The sequence below is a fragment of the Gouania willdenowi genome, chromosome 5 (genome assembly GCF_900634775.1).
Source record: "Gouania willdenowi chromosome 5, fGouWil2.1, whole genome shotgun sequence".
NCBI lineage: Eukaryota > Metazoa > Chordata > Actinopteri > Blenniiformes > Gobiesocidae > Gouania > Gouania willdenowi.
Genome location: NC_041048.1, coordinates 3,883,338 through 3,905,729, shown reverse-complemented (window position 1 = coordinate 3,905,729; position 22,392 = coordinate 3,883,338). Strand labels below are relative to the sequence as shown.

At 42.3% G+C, this 22,392-nt stretch overlaps 4 protein-coding genes across 6 annotated transcripts; 2 read left to right on the top strand and 2 right to left on the bottom strand.

Moving 5' to 3' along the window:
- Window positions 1-327: 327 nt before the first annotated feature.
- Window positions 328-6,088, bottom strand: LOC114463075 (zinc finger protein OZF-like). 3 transcript variants are annotated; one of them, XM_028446333.1, is made up of 4 exons: window positions 5,920-6,088; window positions 5,665-5,745; window positions 3,442-3,551; window positions 328-1,990 (listed from the first exon to the last, which is right to left on the bottom strand). In XM_028446333.1, exons 1-4 carry the CDS (start codon window positions 5,969-5,971, stop codon window positions 1,901-1,903), a joined length of 333 nt encoding a protein of 110 aa, XP_028302134.1. In that variant the 5' UTR covers window positions 5,972-6,088; the 3' UTR covers window positions 328-1,900. The 3 variants fall into 3 exon arrangements, with proteins under 3 accessions (XP_028302134.1, XP_028302132.1, XP_028302133.1); XM_028446331.1 differs by having other exon boundaries at window positions 328-3,551; XM_028446332.1 differs by having other exon boundaries at window positions 328-3,551; window positions 5,665-5,730.
- Window positions 6,089-7,217: 1,129 nt separating this feature from the next.
- Window positions 7,218-10,063, bottom strand: LOC114463066 (gastrula zinc finger protein XlCGF57.1-like). Its single transcript, XM_028446319.1, has 2 exons — window positions 9,574-10,063; window positions 7,218-8,791 (listed from the first exon to the last, which is right to left on the bottom strand). Exons 1-2 carry the CDS (start codon window positions 9,710-9,712, stop codon window positions 7,224-7,226), a joined length of 1,707 nt encoding a protein of 568 aa, XP_028302120.1. The 5' UTR covers window positions 9,713-10,063; the 3' UTR covers window positions 7,218-7,223.
- Window positions 10,064-10,526: 463 nt separating this feature from the next.
- On the top strand, window positions 10,527-13,485 carry LOC114463067 (zinc finger protein OZF-like). The gene is made up of 2 exons (XM_028446320.1): window positions 10,527-10,721; window positions 11,796-13,485. Exons 1-2 carry the CDS (start codon window positions 10,595-10,597, stop codon window positions 13,301-13,303), a joined length of 1,635 nt encoding a protein of 544 aa, XP_028302121.1. The 5' UTR covers window positions 10,527-10,594; the 3' UTR covers window positions 13,304-13,485.
- Window positions 13,486-14,218: 733 nt separating this feature from the next.
- Window positions 14,219-17,213, top strand: LOC114463089 (gastrula zinc finger protein XlCGF8.2DB-like). Its single transcript, XM_028446351.1, has 2 exons — window positions 14,219-14,424; window positions 15,664-17,213. The coding sequence occupies exons 1-2, from the start codon at window positions 14,316-14,318 to the stop codon at window positions 16,647-16,649; spliced, it is 1,095 nt and encodes a 364-aa protein (XP_028302152.1). The 5' UTR covers window positions 14,219-14,315; the 3' UTR covers window positions 16,650-17,213.
- Window positions 17,214-22,392: the final 5,179 nt, after the last annotated feature.

Sequence of the window (22,392 nt, the reverse complement as noted above, 5' to 3'; positions counted from 1 at the left end):
CATTTTAAAACAAAAACGCTGCTTATTTGATTTTTCCAAAAAAACAATCAGTTTTTTCCATATTTTAATTGTTTTTGATAAAAAATAACCAAAGAACGAAGGATACACAGATTTTAAACAACAAAATAGTGTTAATTATTTCCATCACTAAGTGCAAACATAATGTGTAATAAGAATAAAGAACATTATGATTGCATTGTTCACAAAGCACAAACTTAAAGCTGGAGTTTGTAAGTTTTTATTTGGTCAATAATCCACAATTATCTTATTGTATTGCATATTGTAATTCAAAGTGTTCTGAGTGGACAGTGAATCTCATCTCCTGGCTGTAAATGAGCTTTAGAAATACAGGAAAGTGACGCTGGAGATCTTTCTACCAACAGAGCAATCATGAGCTGTTTTAAGCATTACTATTGGCTGCTCGAGCTGCTCGTCAATAGTCACTATCGATCTGAGAGTAAGAACAGTCCCATGGCATGTCTTCCAGCAGAAGTCTCTAACGTGACTTTTGGCACAGCGGTTACACGGCAAAGCAAGAGGAAAAAAGAAGACCGAGGTGGAGAAGCAACAGAATAAAGGCAAAAACGTGTTCAGGAGGGAGGGACTCCGCGGAGTCGGTGTGTGCAGCGAAATGCGAGCGTTCCGCTTTCAGTCAGCTCAGTCCACCCCGAGTCAGAGACAGATAGTAACAACAGACGAAATAAATAACTTATTAAAAATTATCTACGGTGGAAAGAACAGACCCAATTAATCTGCAGTGTGGATGGAGTGTGTCTGCTATGATCAGCTGGGATCAGGAGGCGGAGGAGCGGCTGCTTCTGTGAGATGAGCAGAAATTAGCCTCTTACCGTCCTCACAGCAGTGAGTGATACGTGCTTTCATGTCTCTAAAACATCAGAAAACTCTCCAATAATTCAAGATAAAGTCCCTACATTTGTTACTAGTCTCTATGGAAAAAACAGTCGCAAAGAGTTCCATAGTGTGCACGTGCACGCAAGCGTTCAGAATAAGACCGATGAGGTTTTTCAGGAGGGGAGGAGGGAGCGTGGAGCGCCTCACGATTCTACATACCGCAGCTTTAAATTTAACTAAGCTATATTCATGCTTTTCTGGATTTCTTGTAAACTTTCTAAAAAAAAATAAAAATCAGTATTTGGTACAGAAAGTTCCAGAAAAATGGAAACTGAACAGTGTAAAATAGATAGAATAAAAATAGCAACTGATGAAGCTGATGAAATTAGTTTGAAATAGTCTTTCTACATAACAGTTAAGTTGGGTCAGATGATGCTATCTGTAGCAGCGCTTTTAGCTCCACCCACATCTTCTACCACCGAGAGTAGCCGACTGTCCACTACAATCATTTATCCACTGACTTTGATGAATTGACCATCATCAGCGTTACTAATATGTTCACAATTACCAGTTCTTGACGGGACAAAATATGTTACATTTCATTTTATTTTACCTGTGCGTCGCGGAGCCTATCAGCTGTGTGTGTATGTGTGTTTGCTGCTGCTGCAGCTTGTTACAAACTCTGACAGATGTCAGACTGATTAAACTATTTTAACACTGTGTACAATGCAAAGCCACGTTTTGCTCACACTAGAAGAGTAAATAAGTGAAATATAATGACAGATGATGATGATGACAATGTGATACAATGTGCACGGATGATGATGATCAAGGAGAGAGATTTTAACTGTGACTCTGACGGAATGCAGCCGATCCTCACAGTGCAATAATCTGATCAATGATCTGATCAAATCAACCTGTTACATTGTTTATCAATGAAGGCGTTTCAAATTAAAAGTAAACTTTATCATTTTCAGGGATTTCAATGACTTACAAGCATTGGGAAAACTTCATATTCCGTGATTTCTAGACCGCCCAAAAAAAGACATCACCACCTCCTTTCCTGCTGCTTGTCGTCATTCACAGACAACGCACTTTTTGGCTCCTTACAAGCTGTGGGCGTGTCAGCAGCCTGAACCTGAAGATATACACATAGGAGAGAAGCGTGTAACTGCAGGCGAGCAAAAAAACACTTCAGTCCAGACGGGAGAATAAACCCCTTAGGCTCTGAACCCTGTCATCTTGTCCAGTGTGGATTGGAGACATTGTCTGCTCCCACTAGGACCGTTGTCCAGCTAGCTGCTACATGTTTAGCATTGAGGTAGTAGCATCAATTCTTCTCCAACCGCTGGACCATCGCGGTGTGAAATCAGCCTTAATCTTTTCTGCTAAAATGTTCTAAACTTTATGGATTCTCGCATGTTTATTCAAACTTGATGATAGCGTGAAACTCTCGCCGCAAACGCCACAATCAAACGGTTTCTCTCCCGTGTGAAATCTCATGTGGCTCTTTAGATACACTTTCCAGCGAAACTGTTTATTACACACCTCACAGCTGAATGGTTTCTCATCCGTGTGGACACTCATGTGTCTCTTTAAACTTGTCTTGTAGGAAAAAGTCTGATCGCAGACATCACAACTGAAGGGTTTCTCTCCCGTGTGGGTTCTCGAGTGGTCGATGAGGTCAGTTTTTCGTCTGAAACTTTGGCTACAAACGTCACAGCTGAACGGTTTCTCCCCTGTGTGGAATTTCATGTGCGCATTCAGATTAGACTTATATGAAAACATCTTGAGGCAAACGTTGCAACTGAACGGTTTCTCTCCTGTGTGGATTCTCATGTGTAACTTTACGTTTGACTTGAGAGCAAAACTCTGTTCACACAATTGACACTGAAAGGGTTTCTCTCCCATGTGGATGAGAAAGTGGCTCTTTAGGTGTGACCTAGAACTAAAGCTCTTGCTACAAATGTTACAGCTGAATGGTTTCTTTCCCGTGTGGATTCTCGTGTGCTCCTTCAGATGCGAGCTCCCTCTAAACCGTTTACTGCAAACGTCGCAGCTGAACGGTTTCTCTTCTGTGTGGACTCTCATGTGTCTCTTAATACTCGACATGTGCGGAAATGACTTAACACAAATATCACAACTATAAGGTTTAGTTCCTGAAGCTGTACTTTCTATCACATTGGAACAATTATTTCTAGAATTTCTTAACTGTTTACAAGCTTCAGCGTAACTACTAGAATATTTTTGTGCAGCATTCTGTCCCAAACGACTGTTTCTACTACATCCATTTACAGAATCTTTAGTTTCAGCTTCAGAGTCTCTCAGAGGTTCCTGCCAATCATCATCATCGCTAACGTCCGTCTCTGAAGAGTCGGTTTCCTTCTCGTCAGTGCTGTTCGAATCTGGTTTATCTTCACTCGTTCCTGCTGAGCCGCAGAATAACGGTTCTCCCTTTACGTTCTCCTCACTTTGTCTCCAGTTCAGCTGAGAAATCTGAGGCTTCTCCTCTTCCTCTTCACTTTTCACAATAAAAGCAGTGAAATCTGTCTCCTGCTGCCCACCAAGCTGCTCTCCATCCTGACCTACCCAGGAATCTTCTGGTTCTTCTTTTATGTTGAGACGTTGCTGGTTCTTTAACTTTCGGCTGGATGTCCACTCAGAGAAAACCCCGTCAGACGCCAACAGCTGCTGAACATCTGCAGGCAACACGAGAGAAGACAAGAACATTATGGAAACCATGAGCTTATTAATGGATTTTTCACATATGGACACATAATAAGTAATTTAATGTAAGAATCCATACAATATTTGATTAATCTGTTATGTATTTACTTAATGATACATGTAACAATGATAAATAACAAACATTGAAGTCAGGCTTTGAAATTAAAAAAATAATGCTGGACACAAATGGGTCGATGACTATAATTCTTTTAATATTTTGTCCAACTGCATTTGGTTTACTTTAAAAAAAAAAAATGTTTGAATGCATAAAAATATATCAATTATGTAGTAACTTAGTAATCCGTATACCCTTCGTTCTTTGATGAATCACAAAAAACAAGGAGCACCAGTAGATTCATTACACCACCTCTGGTTCCATATATCATGTGCATGTTTTACCTAACATCCATTTTTTGGTTTTGATTTATTTATGTATTAATAACGTTTCAATTCACCAGTAATGTGATTTATGCGTTGCTTCTTTTTTTGTCTGAACCGAGAGTCAAAGTCTGCCCAGTCACCAGTTTATCTGGATACGAGTTGGATCATAACACTGTTCGGTAAAGTTGGCAGATATTCACAAATTCGGACTTCCAGCATCAATAACTCTTTAACAAAACGTCATCGACACACAGATTACACCTCTGCCATCGGTGCGAGGTGGAAATTATGATACAAAATGTTTTTTTATCAAACGCAGCAGAATAAAAGTCCGTCTGTGTGTCTCTTCTGTGTGGTGAGATTAAAACATGAAGCTCTCGTCTGTTTCCCCGTAAATATCCAAATATCACACAAACACAACCAGATTTAATCTTAAAACAGAAAAACGCTGCTTGTTTGGTTGTTGGTTTTTCTTTTTTCCTGTTTCTGGTTCTAAATTAATAAAATAAAAAACAATTTAACCAAAATAACCAAAGAATGAAGGGTACATAAATTCTTAGTATATACAGTATGTGCTCACTGATTCTTTTTTTTTTTAAAATGTTACTAAATTACTTCTATATTATTCTGTCATTCAAAGTGTCAAAATATCATGTGGTGTGACTTCTGGCCATGACTGCTGTTTTGAAAAAATCTTTAAAATTACTCTAAATCTAATTTATTTTCTGCTTTCTAGACTTGTTTTATTCATGAATAAACTTAATGTTTTTCAATAGCCCAATTTGTTATTTTAGTATATTGTTTTTCCCCTTGGTTCATATATTCTTTTTTTGTTATGTCTTTCAGCTTTGTCTATAATCCATAGAAATGCGAATGGTGCCTTTTTGTTTGTACTTGTTCAATAAAAAATAAATATAAAAATGATCATGATCATTTACTGATATAAATTGCGTGTAAATAAGCAATGTTTTCCCCAAAAGCATGCAGGAGTGCACATTTCAATTTTTCCTTGATTTTATAAAAAATGATAAAAATGATAATATTAAGAATATTGTCATTAAAGTCATAAGAAAGCCTGGGTATATTTGTTAATTGAATAAGCAAAAGCAAAGCTTCTGACTTTTTCTTTTTCATTTATAACTGAGTTTATGTCAAAAACTCAATCCAACCAGTAGTGGACAAAGTTAAAGCACTTGGTTGCTACAAATACTTTTTGGGCCTATACTACGAAGATGGATTTTCTCTTCTCACGCTAACTTCCTGGATTTATTCAGTGTGTGCTGTACTATGACGCTGGCTAACGTCTTACTGGTCTAAATCAACATGGTAACCTAGGCTGAACGCCTAACCTGGTCGGGACCAGGTTATAAGGTAGATAAGATCTGAGTGAGTACAAAAGTCCCGCCTCCTGACCAATCGCTTGAAACATGACCTGCCCATTGTTACGCATTAACAATGTCAGCAGTTTCCGGCCTGTGTTTTTTTCTTCCTGCTTTTTCTGCAGCAACAGTGTTGTTTTTGGTGTGAATTATAGATTTTAATTCTTCATATTTTAAATAATTATTTCTCAATTGTGTCGTAAATTGCTCTTGTCTACACAGTTTCTCTTTGATATAAAATGAACTAAGAAGTTCACTCGTTTCGGGGGGCTTAAGTTTGAGATGCATTGAGGAAAAGTGAAAGTTTGTAGTAAACAGTGCAAACCTGGAGTGTTGGAATGGTCTTTGGTCTTGAAGGAAGCATCCTTTGGTTTCTCCTCAAATGTCTCTTCTGCAGTAATGGAGGCTGGGTTTTAAAATTACAGCACAACAAAGTTTAACATCAAACCTTTAATTAGAGCTAAGTATATGTCTATTGCCAACATAATAGAACAGAACAGCAATGAATGACTGGAAAACCGACATTACACAGCTTTAATCCACACAGTAAAGAGAAAATGATAGTAAGAAATGTCCAAACCTGCAGCATCAAACATGTCGTCATGCTGATTCAGCGTTTCCACTGTGGACATGTTGATGGTTTGTCACTAAAAGATGATCATCTCTAAGAATATTCCATAAAACGCAGAAAAAATCCACGCATTCAACGCGAAAATCCACCGGAAAAGAAACACAGCTGGTGTATCGGTTCAAGTGTTGACCGTGTAACTTAGTGACCTACTTCCGTCGCTTGGATTATTTTTTTTATAATTCACTATTAATTTCAGTCTCACGGTAAAATCCTATAACATAATTTTCGTACAATTTCTTTAAATCCGGCAACAAGCAGACGACACGGACACTTATGGCGTTGTTTTTATTTCATTCTCCATTTAAAGGAGACAGACCTGGTGTTATGGTACAACTGGTTACCGTGTCATCTAGAACCCCCGGATTCGTTTTTTCTTCCCATTCTTTTATCGAACACAAATTTTCGTATACACACAGCAGATAAACTTTTTTGTGCTTTTGTGTATTTTTCTGTCATTTTAGAAGTTTTTTAAAAATTATTTTTTGTTGTCATTTGGGGTTTTTGGAGTCATTTTGTGTTTTTGTAACTTTGGGGGGCTTTTTGTGTATTTTTTGTTGACCTTTTTTAATCTTTTCCTGTCATTTTTTTGTGTTTTGGAGTCAAACATTTCGGGTGCTTGAATAATTTTGAGCCTTATTGTTGTGCTGTATATTTTTCTGTCATTTTTTGAGGTTATCCTTTTTTGTTGCTATTTGGGGTTTTTGGAACCAATTTGTTTTGTTTTCCTTTTGTGTATTTTTTTTTTAGTTAATTTAGAAGGTTTGTGTGTATTTTTGTTTTCATTTAGGGTTTTTTCGGTCAATTTGGGGGGCTTTTTGTGTATTTTTTGTTGCCCTTTTTGTAGATTTTCCTTTAATTGTGTGGGTTTTGGAGTTATTTTTGTTCATATACTTTGCAGGCTGCACAAAATCAAACCGGTTTAATACTGGCTTTACTTTGCAACAGAGTATAAACAAATTTTTCTTTTTTATTCAAACTCATTGTGGACGATAAATCAGATGTTACTGCAGCCTGGTGTTTTAATAAAACAGCCCTTTTTTCCATATGAATTTCCTCCATATTTGACTGCCATCTAAAGTCAAAAAGCTTCACACGTGTCTTCAGTAATAATATTTATTTTGGTGTGTGATGAACAGAAGAGCTGAGAATAAAACTACTAAACATTTTTCAGCATCTGACGAGTTTATTGCTGATCAATCATCGATACACCAACACAAGCTTCTTTCCTTTTAATGTTTCGCGTCCCTCGTATTTCATTGACTTCTGCAAACTCTTCTCACATGTTTTCTTAAACTCGACGAGTGTGTGAACTTGACTCCGCAAACGTCACAGGTGAACGGTTTCTCTCTCGTGTGGACTCTGTTGTGCTCCCTCAGGTACGATCTGTGCGCAAAACTTTTACCGCAAACGTCACACGGGAAGGATTTCTCACCTGTGTGGACTTTCAAGTGTCGTCTTAGATTCGACTTGCGTACAAAACTCTGGTTACAAACGTTACAGAGGAACGGTCTTTCTCCCGTGTGCACCTTCATGTGATCCATCAGGTACGGTTTACGCCCAAAACGTTGGCTACAAATGTCACAACTGAAGTGTTTCTCTCCTGAGTGAGAGCTCATGTGTATCTTCAGATTTGACTTGTAGGAAAAAGACTGATTACACACATCGCAGATGAATGCTTTCTCTTCTTGGTGAACTTTCATATGGACTGTGAGAAATGCTTTACGTCTAAAACCTTTGCTACAAACATCGCAAAGGTACGGTTTCTCCCCTGTGTGGACACCCACATGTTTACTTAAACTAGAGTGAAATGAAAAGGTCTGATCACAGATATCACAGCTGTACGGTTTCTCCTTAGTGTGGACTCTCATGTGGACCTTCAGATAAGCCTTCCATCTGAAGCTCTTACCACAAACGTCACAGTTGAATGGTTTCTCACCCGAATGTACTTTCATGTGGTCCGACAGGGAGGTTTTACGTACAAATTTTTCCCGACAAACATTGCAGCTGAAGTGTTTCTCTCCCGCGTGCGACAACATATGCATTCTCAGGTTGGACTTTAGAGAAAACGACTGTTCACAAATACTGCAGTTGTGGTGTTTCAGTCTCCTGTGGACCCTCATGTGGACCATCAGGAACGTTTTACGTCTGAAACATTTGCTACAAACGTCACAAACAAAAGGTTTCTCGCCGGTGTGGACCCCAACGTGTTTGCTCAGACTCGACTTAAAGGAAAAAGTCTGATTGCAGATGCCACAGCTGAATGGTTTCTCTCCCGTGTGGACCGTCATGTGCTCTTTCAGATACGCCTTCCATCTGAAATTCTTACCACAAACAGCACAGCTAAAGGGTTTTTTTTCTGCGTGGACCAGAATGTGCAAAGAAGCTGTTGGAGATATTTTCCTACCACGCAAACATTTTGTTGCATCTGTCTCGGTTTTCTGAAGAGAAGTCTTTGAGCTAACATGAGTACCAGAGTTTCTGAAAGCATTACATGCCAAATCAGTCTTTGTTTTCTTTATCAACTTGTTGTGAATATCCATCTCCTGCCAACTATCATTGCTATCTTTAGCATCAAAAAACTGACTTTCCTTCACGTCAGAGCCATTCACAGCTTCTGCTTCTTCACTGTCATCTCCGTCACTTTCTCTTTTTATCAGATAAGCTGAGCCGCAGGGTGAGGACTCTTCGTCTTCGCTTTTCACGGCGACAGCAGTGTGATCTCTGTCCCTGTTCTCCCACAGTTGGTCGTCTTCCTCCTTTATGTGGAAATGCTCAAAGACCAGATGCTCATTCATAGAAGAGACGAGTCGCTCCTGGACGTCTACAGGTGAAACAGGACTTTGTTAGTTTACATCGCTGAAGCTACAATTGTACAAGAGTGTGTGCTCACACACAAAGAGTGTGTTTGTCAAAAAGAAGATCAAATCTGGGTTGGGTCCATATTTCTGTCATGAATGAATGAAAAATAATGTTAACATTTTGTTAGAATGGCTTTGCTGAATCTTGAGCATGAAAAATAGAAAATGTTTTTTTTCTTTGCACTTTATTAATAAATAGCTTTATTACTGTTATAAATTATGTGGTTGCAAATTTTATGTAATTTTTTTTTAGATTTGAAATTATTTTTATTTTCAAAAAAGGTCACTTTTTTATTTATTTATTTTTTTAACCTAGTAATTTTTCACAATGGGAGCCCCTGAGAGTTATTCATTCTTCAAAGGGGGCGCAGCAGAAAAAGCCTGGGAACCACTTAGCAATTCATCCATTAGATCGATGAATGAATTTATATTCAATCTGTTGCCTTCAGTATGACATTAATCGACCTCACCTACACTGTCCATTAAACAGCTGATCATAAATTTGATTTTATGATTTATTTATTTTCTTAGTAGCGACATTTACATATTTACATAATCTTTAGGTAGAGACATCTAAAACATGTAGGACAGGAGCTCTCCAGGACCAGACGTTATCGCCACAGAGTTACAGTAACACTGGATCTCGGCCAAATGTTTCTATTGTTTTTAGAAAAATCAAAAATATGGTGACACGATTTAAAACAAGTATTTAAGACGTAAAAAAAAAAAATAGTGAAGTCCAAACCTGTGGAAGTATTGAAGGCATCATCAGACGGTTTCTCCTTCTCATCATCATCATCATCTGCTGTTGTTCTTCCACGCAGATCAAACATGTCTTCACTTGACGAGGCTGTTTGCTGACTCAGCGTTTCTACTGTGGACATGTTGATGATGTTTGTCACTGATTCACACTGAGTTGATGAAGGTAAACTAAGCTAAGCTAAGCTAAACTGTGTGTGGATGTGCGGCTTCTTTCGTGTTTTATGGCTGTTTGCTACCTAGTCATTGGAGCATTACCGCCACCTACTGGACTGGAATTGGAACGAGATTAGGCAGTTACAGTCTCTAGAGTCAAACCTAAATTCTTCCTATTAACTTTGTTCTCTGCAAAAGCCTAAATAAATTCCTCACTACCTCCTTATCTTCTGCTCTAAGTATCTTTATTAAATTAAAGACATATTTTGCTGTCTCAACTGACTCATTCAATGTTCTTCTCTCCACCTCATATTGTTTACATTCTATCATCACTTTCTATATTATTTAAAGATAAATCAAATATATAATAAAAAATACATTAACAATATATTCAACATAAAATGAAAAATAAACCTGACTCCAGAACTAAAAAAATAATTAATTGATTAAAAATCCAAAGTTGATCGTTTACATTAAATACTCCGTGAATATGATGAGTTAAAAGGACATAATATAGAAAATGTATTTTGCAGTGTCCATAGCCGAAGGTAAGAACCCATATGACACGGTCACCAGTTGAATCATTACACCATCTCCTTTTGTCGGGGAGAAACGAATGAAAAAAGGTATTTAGCGAATACATCGTTTGCTTGTGGGTTCATGGGTTTTTTAGATTTTATTTTTAACAGAAATGTTTTTTCCACACCACGGAAGTCGGTCACTAAGTTACACGGTCAGCAGTTGAACCGGAAATTCAGCTCCTTTTCACTTCCGGTGATTTCTCCTTGAGTCAGTTTTACTGTCAGAAAAACATTAGAGAACAGCAGCTTTTAGTAACAAACAGCACCGACATGTCACTGAGTCAGCAAACAGCCTCGTCAGATGAAGACATGTTTGATCTCTGTGGAAGAAGAACAGCAGATGATGATGATGATGAGGAAGAGGAGGCGGAACCGTCTCACCACAACACGTCCACGGGTCTGCACTGGTTACTGTGAATTATCCTTAAATAACTTTGAAACCATAATAAGTAAATGACACTATTTGTGTGCATTAGATTTGGAGCAGTTTTTATGTGTAATATAAACATTTAAAAATGTTTTTAACCTTTATTTATTTATTTTTTAAAAAATCGACTTTACTTTGAAAACACTGGGATTCATTTAATGATTAAGCCTCAGATCATTTTAATTAAATTTTTTCTTTCTTTCTTTCTTTTAACCTTGTGATAAACCTTTTGTGCCGAATAATTTACCAAGATACCACTTGTTCCGTCGACGATACATCTTGTGATGTTTTAATATCGCAATATCTTCTCGCGCGATGTATCGTACCAAGTTCAGATAACAGCACTACTTTCACATGTGTTTTTATTTGTATTTTCGTCTCTACATTGGCCAGATTTTCTTTAAATTAAGAGATTTCCTTTTTTTGTGTGTGTTCAATCAATCCAACCAACTCAGAGCCGTTTAGAGAGAGAGTTGCGACAACTCCATTCACACCAATTAATTTTTTCTACAGAAATGGCAGTTCATGGAGCCTCACAATAGTTCAGGAAAGTGAGCAGCTGACTATTGCAGCACAATGGAGCCAGAGCAGAGTAGATTGTGTGTGATGCACTTTTGAATGATAAGACGTTTAAATAATCATATCAGATATTATTATTATTAGCATATCTAAACCCGTTAACGTGTGCATTAAAGCATGTTCGTTGTTTATTATATACACATGTATAAATATTAAATCAATGTAGTTATTGACGACAAATTACACAAAATCCCAGTTATGTCACTCGGAATCAATGGATTCGAGTCTTCCGAGGAACTATTTGAATCCATGTTTTCCTTTTTTTTTTTAAATATTTATACATTTTTATGTAAATATCCGTTTTTAACTCTTGTGAAACGTTTCCCCATAATAAACGTCCTTTTTCTCACGATGATGACGTTTCATTCATATTCTGTCAATTTATGCGTTCAATAATGGATTCCGTTTTCATTGGTCAGTTCCCTGATAGGGCCCTACTAACAGGAGAAAATGTTTCTTTCTCAGAGTTTCCTGAAGGTGTTCCTCATTCCTCAGTGTCTGACGACGTCCGCTGTGAACGCAGACCCAGTCTGAGCAAACGAGACCCACGACTTCTTCATATTAAGGAAGAACCGGAAGAAGAATTCTGGGAAAGTGGGCAGCACCAGACGGATATCATTGCTGTGATTGTGAAGAGTGAGGATGATGAGGAGAACCTGGACTTTGGAGTTTTACACTGGAGACAAACTGGAGAAAACGTCAAGGAAGAATTTTCCAGCTGCAGCTCAGCTATTCTGATGAAGAGAGAAAGTGATGGTGAAGATCTAAACCATTCTGATGGATTAAAAACAGACTCTCCTTATAGTTTGGGAGAACATTGGTCTGACATTAAACAGACAAACACAAATGGTAAATCTGAAAAGCTTCCAGATGGTAAAAAATATTTTTCTAGACAGAGAGAGAAACCATTTAGTTGTGACTTTTGTGGTAAATGCTTTAGGGCTAACGCACCTCTTAACATCCATCGAAAAGTGCACACAGGCAAGAAACCTTTTAGTTGTGACGTTTGTGGTAAAAGGTTCATAAAAAAGCTCCGTTTAAAGGAGCACAGGAGGATCCACACAGCGGAAATGGCCTTTTGTTGCGACGTTTGCGCTAAACACTTCACTAGTAAAGCCAACTTGAAGAGACACATGAGCATCCACACGGGAGAGAAACCCTACAGCTGTAACTTTTGCAATCGCACCTTTTCTCAAAAAAACAGTCAAGAAAGACACACAAGCATCCACACGGGGAAAAAAGCGTTCAGTTGCGACGTTTGTGGGAAAGGTTTTAGCCGCGAAGTCCTTCTGATGGCTCACATGTGCGCGCACACGGGAGAGAAACCCTTTGGTTGTGATGTGTGTGGAAAACGTTTTGGTAAGAAGACAAATCTGATCAGACACGCGAGTGTACACACAAGAGAGAAGCTTATTAGTTGTAACGTTTGCGATCAGAAGTTTAGCCTCGCGTCAAGTCTAAAGTTACACATGAGTGTCCACGCTGGAGAGAAACCGTTCAGTTGTGAAATGTGTTGTAAATATTTCTGTAGTAAGTCCAATCTGAAGAGACACATGAGCGTTCACACAGGGGAGAAGCCTTTTGTTTGCGACGTTTGTGGCCAAATGTTTACTCGCCAGTTGAACTTGAGCGTGCACATGAGCACGCACACGAGCACGCACACGGGAGAAAAAGCCTTCAGCTGCAACATCTGTAGCAAACGTTTCAGCTCCAGGACGGCTATGGAGCGTCACGCAAGTGTACATACAGGAGAAAAACCTTTCAACTGTGATCTGTGCGGTAAACAATTTAGAACTAACAAACTCCTGAAGAGCCACGCGAGCATCCACAACGGAGAGAAACCGTTTGGTTGTGATATCTGTGGCTCGAAATTTACTCGCAAGTCAAGTCTTAAAACACACAGTAATGTTCACACCAAAGAGAAACATTTTGAAGTTGCTGAACTTGGGTGTTGCACATTAAAGCACGTCTGACTTTCCACTTGGGAGAGAAAAGCAATTTAATTGTGAGAATTTAATAACATGTGGGCCTATAATTACTTTGATTACAGCTAGAGCTGGGCAATATATCACAATTCAGGATTTATCGAGATTTCTATTTTGGTGAAAACTACAATATTGCCCATAAGATACATTTTTATTTTATAGATTATTTTGTATTAAAATACTAATTTTGCTACTTCTCAGAACAGCATGAAAAGCTCAGTTAGATGGATTACTGAGTATGTTCTAACCCAGACCTTCCCCTAAACAAGCCACGCAATTGAGTTTTTTTTATGAGAAATTATTGTTTTATGAAATTACTCTTTTGTTTTAAATTGATTTCATGAGTTTTTTTTAATCGGGATGTTTTTATTACATTATTCATTAAATCAGTATTGTTCATGTTTTGATGAGATGTTTAACTTTAAATACTTTGAGAACTGTACAAAACGAATGTATCATATACTGCATATACATACATAATATTTAAAACAGGCTGTGTCTGCTAACGGTTTTACTTTTTAGAATGATGTGAGAGTCAGTCACCAGATAACTCGGTCATCTATTGAATCAATACGCTGGACTTTTTCTCCGTTAATCCTTTCATTTGCTTTGTTTTTTTTTTTCTTTTTCTTTTGACCTCCTGTAATAAACTGATATAATGGAAATTCTGCGTGGGTTTCATCTCAAAATATGTAAAAATCTTTTTTTTTAAAAAAGAATTAAAAAAAAAACAAAACAGCTTTTTTTTATTTACACTTTTTTACACTCTGAGCATTTTAAACCGTCATTTAAAAATAAAAAACAAATAGGATTTCTTCAAAGGTTTGACGATTTGTTATCATCGGAAGCGAGACGGCGGGTGTTAATCACCAGGTAACACGGGAACCGATTGAGCCGCTACAATTTTCGGTGAAGTACTTCCTTTTTCGAGTCCATTTCCGGAAGAATCTTTAGAGAGTAGCACGTTTCAGTGACAAACAAACAAACAAAAAACATCAACATGTCCACCGTGGAAACGCTGAGTCAGCTTGAAGACACGTTTGATCTGTGTGGTCGAACAACAGCTGATGATGAAGAGGAGGAGGAAGAGGAACCGTCTGATGTTGGAGGTAAGCGGGTGTTAACATTACATGTTAAATCACAGAAAAGCTCCTTAAAATACGTTATAGATGCAAAGGCATACAAGGAAGGACTTGGTCCGCAGGAAAGGGCGCGATATTTAGAAACAAAAATATGATTTATTGGTGGCGCAGAGCCAATTAATCGACCGGAGAGTCGTCTGTCTATTATGTATCCTGATATTGTTGTAACGACCCTTAGATAAAGTTAGAAAGATATTCACAGATTCAGCTTTTCCAGACCAATAACTCATCAACAGAACATTGCTTTTACAAAGCTACAACCGGACTTTCCTCAGTTTTCCTCAAAACGAGCTTTCCTCCGCACGTGGGAATTTGTATTATTAGCCTCTACTGTGGCTGGAATCACACCGGAAAAAGATACAAAAAATAAAAACTAATAACTTCACACAGGAAAGTGTTAGTGTCATAAAACTTACAGCACACATAGTTGAACTATTCTTGATTATACTACAACACTTAGTTTTAATAAATGTGTTTTCATGTCATTTTAGTGATTTTTTTCATTAAATAAGTACTAAAATATGCAATAACTTTACTATAACATGTTGTAGTGTCATCAAACTCACAGCACACATAGATGAACTCTTCATGATTATACTACAACACTTAATTTCAACAAATGTGCTTTTATAAAACTTTAGTGATTTTTTTTCCCATTAAATGAGTACTAAAATATTTAATTAAAAAAATCACTAAAATTACATGAAAGCATATTTATTAAAACTAAGTGTTGTAGTATAATCAAGAAGAGTTCAACTATGTGTGCTCTGAGTTAAAAAAAAAAAATAACCACAACATGTTATAGTACAGTTGTTGCATATTTTAGTATATTTAATGAAAACATTTTTTTACTAAAATTACAGTTTAAAACCATTTCTGGACACCTGTTAACGTGTCTGCCTCAACTCGCTCATCAAAAAAAAAAAAAAACACACAGCGAACCGGATCAGTGCACCAAGACAATGCCCGGTATGCCAGATGGCCAATCTCCCCTGCCTACATGGCACTTTTTTTTTGTTATTTTGAATTCAATTCATTGGTGTTTTATTTAAAATACAATACAAAATTGTGAATATATTTGACACAATTCTCTAATTCTCTCCCCATAATTTAGTGGGTTTTTCTGTCATTTCTCTATTTTATTTGTTGGTAGTTTTATGTCTTTTGCCTTATTATTGTATCTTTTTCTGTCTTTTTGTGTTAAAGAGGTGGAGGACTCACATATCATTGCTGTCATTGTGAAAAGTGAGGATGAAGATGAGACGCCTCAGCTTTTACACGTGAGACAACCTGAAGAGAACATAAAGGAGGATCCTTCTACCTGCAGCTCTGCTCAACTGATCAAAAGAGAAATTATTGGGGATGAAGCAGAAGATGTGAGAATGAGGAGTAGCATGACGTCTGATATCTACGATCATGCATCGGACTCCTCTGAGACTGACGTTAGTGCTGAGGATGATCGTTGGCAGGAGCCACTGTCTGACTCTGAAATTGAGACGGAAGACGTCTATGGTGGGAAGAAACCTTTTGGATGTGACGTTTGTGGTAAAAGCTTTAACTCTAAGGCACATTTACGACGTCACATGAGGATCCACACTGGGGAGAAACCTTTTGGTTGTGAAGTTTGTGGTAAACGCTTTAACTGTAAGGAACATTTAAAGAGTCACATGATCACCCACGCTAGGGAGAAACCTTTTAGCTGTAAAGTTTGTAGTCAAACCTTTATCCGTAAGGTACATCTAAAAGAACACATGAGAATCCACTCTGGAGAGAGACCTTACTCCTGTCCAGTTTGTGGTCAAACCTTCACCCAGAGGTCAAACTTTAACGTGCACATGCGAGTCCACACAGGAGAGAAACCCTTTGGCTGCAATGTTTGTGGGAAAATGTTCACCTGTAAATCAACTATCAAGACGCACATGAGAGTGCACACAGGAGAGAAACCCTACGGCTGTGATGTGTGCGCTAAAAGATTTCGATATAGCTCGGCGATCAAGACACACATGAGAGTGCACACGGGAGAGAAACCGTTTGGATGTGACATTTGCTGTAAAAGATTTACTCAGAAGCCAAGTCTTAACGAGCATATGAAACTTCACACGGGAAAGAAACCATTTGTTTGTAACCATTGTGGTCGGTCCTTCAGTCGAAAGTATAGCCTGACATCACATGTGCGTGTCCACACAAAATAAAACTTTTATGTATTCATAATCAAAACTGGTGCAGGTGAAATATGCGGAGGATTTATAGATTTCCCATTTATCAGGCTATAAATATTTTTGGCTCCTTTTTAAGTGTAAATAAATGTGCCTCTGAATGAATAGATTTGATCTTTTATTTGCATGTTGACTTTTTTATTGATTATAAGCAAGAGAAGACGAGTCTTTGTCTTGGGCTGAACTTTAGTGACACCTGCTGGACAATCTTCAACAGATTTTTTTACAATATATATATATATGTATGGTCATATTATTAATATTACACATATTCGGACTAGAGGAGGTGTCCAGGGTTTTCCGCTGATGTCACTTTCGGCCGATCCGAGCACTTTTAAAAACCGATGGGAGCAGCTCAGCAGCAGTATGGAAGCAAGGCAGTCCCCTCACTTCCACTCCTGGTGAATGAAAACACAGACTACCTGGGTCTGCAGCGGGTGAATTAGGACTCTACCCTGGAATGATGCACATATTTGAGCAATTTAGTAAAACCGATGAGAGAAGCTGCATCAAAGCGACAGACCTCCTCTGTTTCCACACTCCTCTGTCATGTCCTCTACTTCTGGCATCTCCTGAAGTGGTCCGTTGGCACCATCTGGTGGTCTCCATGCCTCACTGTCCGGACTACTCACCTCTAATCTTCAGGATTGCTTCCAGCTGCGGCGGGGAGTGGTCTCCCCACCTGCAAGTATTCACACCACTACTTAAGACACTGGCAGACCACAAACCGACGCCAAACCATAAAACATTGCTCACTCAGACCCTCTCCGCCGCTGGGATCCCTTCTGCCTCCTTCATCTCTGGAATCTCTCTGCGCTCTCCACCCTTCAGCTGGTTCCTCCCCACTCCTGTGCCAGGCTCCTTCCTTTCGTCTGTGTTGGCTGCAGCTCGAGCGTCTCAGTGTTCCTGCCCATTCGGGGTTCAGAGGTTTTCTTTTGTTAGTTTTTGCCCTTTCTTAGTTTATGCCTTTAGGCCTAGAATTTTGGTTTCGTCAGTAGTTTCCTGATTGTTCTTATTTAACCTTAGTATTAGGTCTCCCTCAGTTTGCTCAGCACTTCCTTAGTTCTCCACTACCCCACTTAGGGCGCTGGTTGGTTTTATGTTGAATTCTGTTTTGTGAAATAAATCAGTTACTTGTATTTGTGCCTCCTGTTGTGCTGTCTGCGCTTGAGCCTCAGTTCTGTCTCGTGACAGTATGGTTTGGCCATAATGAGCTCAGCAGATCGCACGACAGATGAGGGCTCAGCCGCTCATCAGGCTGTAGTTAGTCATGACGCAATTCTAGGCCGGCATGAGGAGCTACTCAGGACTCTTGCGTCTAGCGTTAATGCTTTAATCAGTCAAATGTCTCACCTTACTGGTCAGCAGTCCGTGTTAGCATCTTCCATAGCTGCGTCAGGTAGCCAGCCTACCCCCACTAATGCCCACGAGACGACGGTTGTAGGTTCTCCCTCGGCTCTGGCCACGGTAGGCCGTGAACCCACGGTTCCGGTTCCTGAGCGCTATGCTGGGGATCTCGGTTCTTGCCAGGCCTTCCTGACTCAGGTTTCACTCGTCTTTGAGTTACAACCGACTTCCTACGCGTCCGATAGGGCTAAAATCGCATATCTAATTGGCCTTCTACGGGGACCTGCACGGGACTGGGGAACAGCTGTGTGGGAGAAACAGGGGGAGGTCTGCTCCTCCTACTCCCGCTTCTCTGCAGACATGAGGCGCGTCTTCGATCACCCAGTTCGGGGCCGAGACGCTGGAGATCGCCTCATGGCCTTGAGGCAGGGGGCCCGCAGTGTTGCAGAGTACTCCGTGGAGTTCCAGGCCCTTGCAGCTACCAGTGGGTTCAACGATCCGGCCCTCCAGAGGTCATTCTATAGGGGACTGTCCGAGGCTCTGAAGGATGAACTCGCCACCAAGGAGGAGGTGGCCAGCCTGGAGGCCCTAATCTCCCTCGCCATCCGGCTTGACAATCGGTTGAGGGAGAGGCGCAGAGAGCGCTCACACTGGAGGGACTCAGCACCCTCCCGCCGACTGAGTCCCACTCTCCAGTCTGCTACGCCCGCACCGTTCCCTGAGGCTGCCCCCGAGGCCATGGAGGTTGGTAGGATCAGTGGGGCACCGCTGACTCAGCAAGAGAGGGAGCAGAGGCGGGCTACTAACACCTGTTTCTACTGTGGGGGTTCCGGGCACTTCATTGCTTCCTGCCCCAAGAGACCAGCAAAAGAGAGGGCTCACTCGTGACGGGGAGTCTACGAGTGAGCCGGACTGCTTCCACCTCCCCTCATCTGCTACAGCTACCCGCCACACTCAGCTTCCAGAACCACTCACTTTCTGTGACCGTGCTGGTGGATTCTGGGGCCGAGGAGAACTTCCTTGACTCGGACCTCGCCAGGCAGCTCCACATCCCATCGGTGCCACTGGATTCTCCCGTGGAGGCCCGTTCTCTCAACGGCCTCTCCCTGGCCACGATCCGCCGGAAAACAGTTCCTGTCTCCCTCCGGTTAGCAGGTAACCATCATGAAACACTAACCTTTCACTTGATGGAACATTCGCGCCCACAGTTGGTGCTGGGGCACCCCTGGTTGATTAAACATAACCCCTCTATTGACTGGTGCGGCAGCCAGGTTAAGTCCTGGAGTACTGGGTGTCATGCTAACTGTCTCCGTTCAGCCCCATCCCCTGCTCCTGTAAATCCCAAGCCAGATCCTCGGCCTCCAGACCTGTCCGGCGTTCCTGAGGTTTACCATGACCTAGTTCCAGTCTTCAGTAAGGAGGATGCCCTATCCTTGCCTCCTCACCGGCCCTACGACTGTGCCATCGAGCTCCTGCCCGGAGCCACCTTGCCCTCTGGCCGTCTGTACAACCTCTCGAAACCCGAGCAGGCCGCCATGGAGACTTACATTAGGGACGCCCTGGCAGCAGGTATCATTCGGCCCTCCACTTCTCCGGTAGGTGCGGGATTCTTTTTTGTAAATAAGAAGGACGGGTCCCTGCGACCCTGTATTGACTTTCGGGGCCTAAATAATATAACTGTGAAGAACAAGTACCCTCTACCTCTGATAAACTCTGCCTTCACCCTTCTCCACGGGGCCAAAGTGTTCTCCAAACTAGACCTGAGAAATGCTTATCATTTGGTGAGAATAAGAGAGGGAGATGAGTGGAAGACGGGTTTTAATACCCCCCTGGGACACTTTGAGTACTTAGTAATGCCCTTTGGCCTCACGAATGCCCCCGCCGTCTTCCAGAACCTGGTTAACGATGTGCTCCGGGATATGATTAACCGCTTTGTGTTTGTCTACATAGACGATATCCTGATTTATTCCAGAGACCAGGAGGAACACGTCAGCCATGTCCGCTTGGTTTTGGAGCGCCTGTGGAAGAACCGCCTTTTTGCTAAAGCGGAGAAGTGTGAGTTTCACGTTACTACTGTATCATTCTTGGGTTTTGTCATCTCCCCAGGACGTGTTATGATGGATCCGGCCAAGCTGTCGGCTGTCACCGAGTGGCCCCAGCCAGAGACCCGGAAACAGTTACAGCGTTTTTTGGGCTTCGCTAACTTTTACCGCCGCTTCATCCGTGATTATAGTAGGGTGGCAGCCCCTCTCACAGCCCTGACCTCCACCTCAATCCCCTTCCAGTGGACCCCCAAGGCCGAGCAAGCATTCCAGTCCCTCAAGGTACGCTTTACCTCTGCTCCTATCCTTGTTCAGCCAGATCCCCACCTTCAGTTTGTGGTCGAGGTGGATGCCTCGGACTCCGGGGTTGGGGCCGTGCTCTCCCAGAGGACCCCATCTGACCAAAAGCTGCATCCCTGTGCCTTCTTCTCTCGCCGCCTGACCCCAGCAGAACGGAACTACGATGTGGGGAACCGGGAACTGCTGGCGGTCAAGCTCGCTCTAGAGGAGTGGCGTCACTGGCTGGAGGGGGCAGAGCACCCATTCATTGTCTGGACGGACCATAAGAACTTGGAGTACATTCGTTCAGCCAGGAGATTGAACTCTCGGCAGGCCCGCTGGGCGCTGTTTTTTTTGTCGCTTCCAGTTTTCCCTCACGTATCGCCCGGGGTCCCGTAACATCAAGCCGGATGCCCTGTCTCGTCAGTTCTCCTGCGACGAACCCTCTGGTGACCCAGAATCTATCCTTCCCCCTGCTCGTCTTGTCGCCTCTCTAACCTGGCAAGTGGAGGATCAGGTCCGTCAAGCACAGCCCCAACAGCCAATCCCAGGTAACTGCCCGCCTAATGTTCTCTATGTTCCTGAGTCTGTGCGTACCCAGGTGCTCCAGTGGGCTCATACCTCTCGCTTCGCCTGCCACCCTGGGGGCTTCCGGACCACAGCCATCCTGCGGCAGAGGTTTTGGTGGCCCTCTCTCGAAAGAGACACTCGGGACTTTGTCGCCGCTTGTCCCACCTGCTCCCGGGGCAAGACCCCTTATAGACCCAGCTCGGGCCTCCTTCAACCACTCCCAGTGCCCACTCGGCCTTGGTCACACATCGCTGTAGATTTCGTCACGGGGCTACCCCCCTCTGGAGGTAACACGGTCATCCTCACCATTGTTGATCGTTTTTCCAAAGCAGCACACTTCGTCGCCCTTCCCAAACTCCCCTCAGCCAGGGAGACGGCATCCCTCCTAGTTGACCACGTCTTCCGGTTGCACGGGATACCAGCAGACATTGTCTCGGACCGGGGTCCACAGTTCATCTCCGGAGTCTGGAAGGCCTTCTGCGCTGCTCTAGGAGCCACCCTCAGTCTCACCTCTGGCTTTCACCCTCAGTCTAATGGCCAAGCGGAGCGGGCCAATCAGTCTCTGGAGACGTACCTCCGGTGTCTGGTCTCCTCCAACCCCACTTCCTGGGGTGAGCATCTGACCTGGGTGGAGTATGCACACAATTCACAGATAAACTCTTCTCTGGGGATGTCTCCTTTTCAGTGCTCCCTCGGCTATCAACCTCCGCTGTTCCCCTCCCAGGAACAAGAACTCTCCGTTCCCTCTGTACAAACCTTCGTCAGTCAGATCAAAAGGGTCTGGGACAGGGCCAGGGCCAGACTTATACAATCAACTGAGAGGATGGAGCGGCAGGCCAACCGCCGTCGCTGCCCGGCACCAACCTACTCTGTGGGCCAACGAGTCTGGTTGAGGGCCAAGGACCTCCCTCTGAAGGTTGAATCCAGGAAGCTAGCGCCTCGGTTCATCGGCCCCTTCCCCGTGGAGAGGATCATCAGTCCGACAGCGGTACGTCTCACCCTTCCCCGAACTATGAAAATTCACCCCACGTTCCATGTCTCGCAGGTCAAGCCCTCCAGGGACTCCCCCCTGGCTCCTCCTGTTCCCCCCCCCCCCTCCTCCCAGGATGGTGGATGACTCACCCGCCTACTCGGTTCGGCGCTTGCTGGATGTTCGCCGCAGGGGTCGCGGCCTCCAGTTTCTCGTGGACTGGGAGGGATACGGGCCTGAGGAGAGGAGCTGGGTCCCCCGCAGTCGGATCCTTTGCCCAGACCTGATCAGGGACCTCAAGCGGCGGCGTCCTGAACGTTTTGGTCGTGCGCCTGGAGGCGCACGTAGGAGGGGGGGTACTGTCATGTCCTCTACTTCTGGCATCTCCTGAAGTGGTCCGTTGGCACCATCTGGTGGTCTCCATGCCTCACTGTCCGGACTACTCACCTCTAATCTTCAGGATTGCTTCCAGCTGCGGCGGGGAGTGGTCTCCCCACCTGCAAGTATTCAC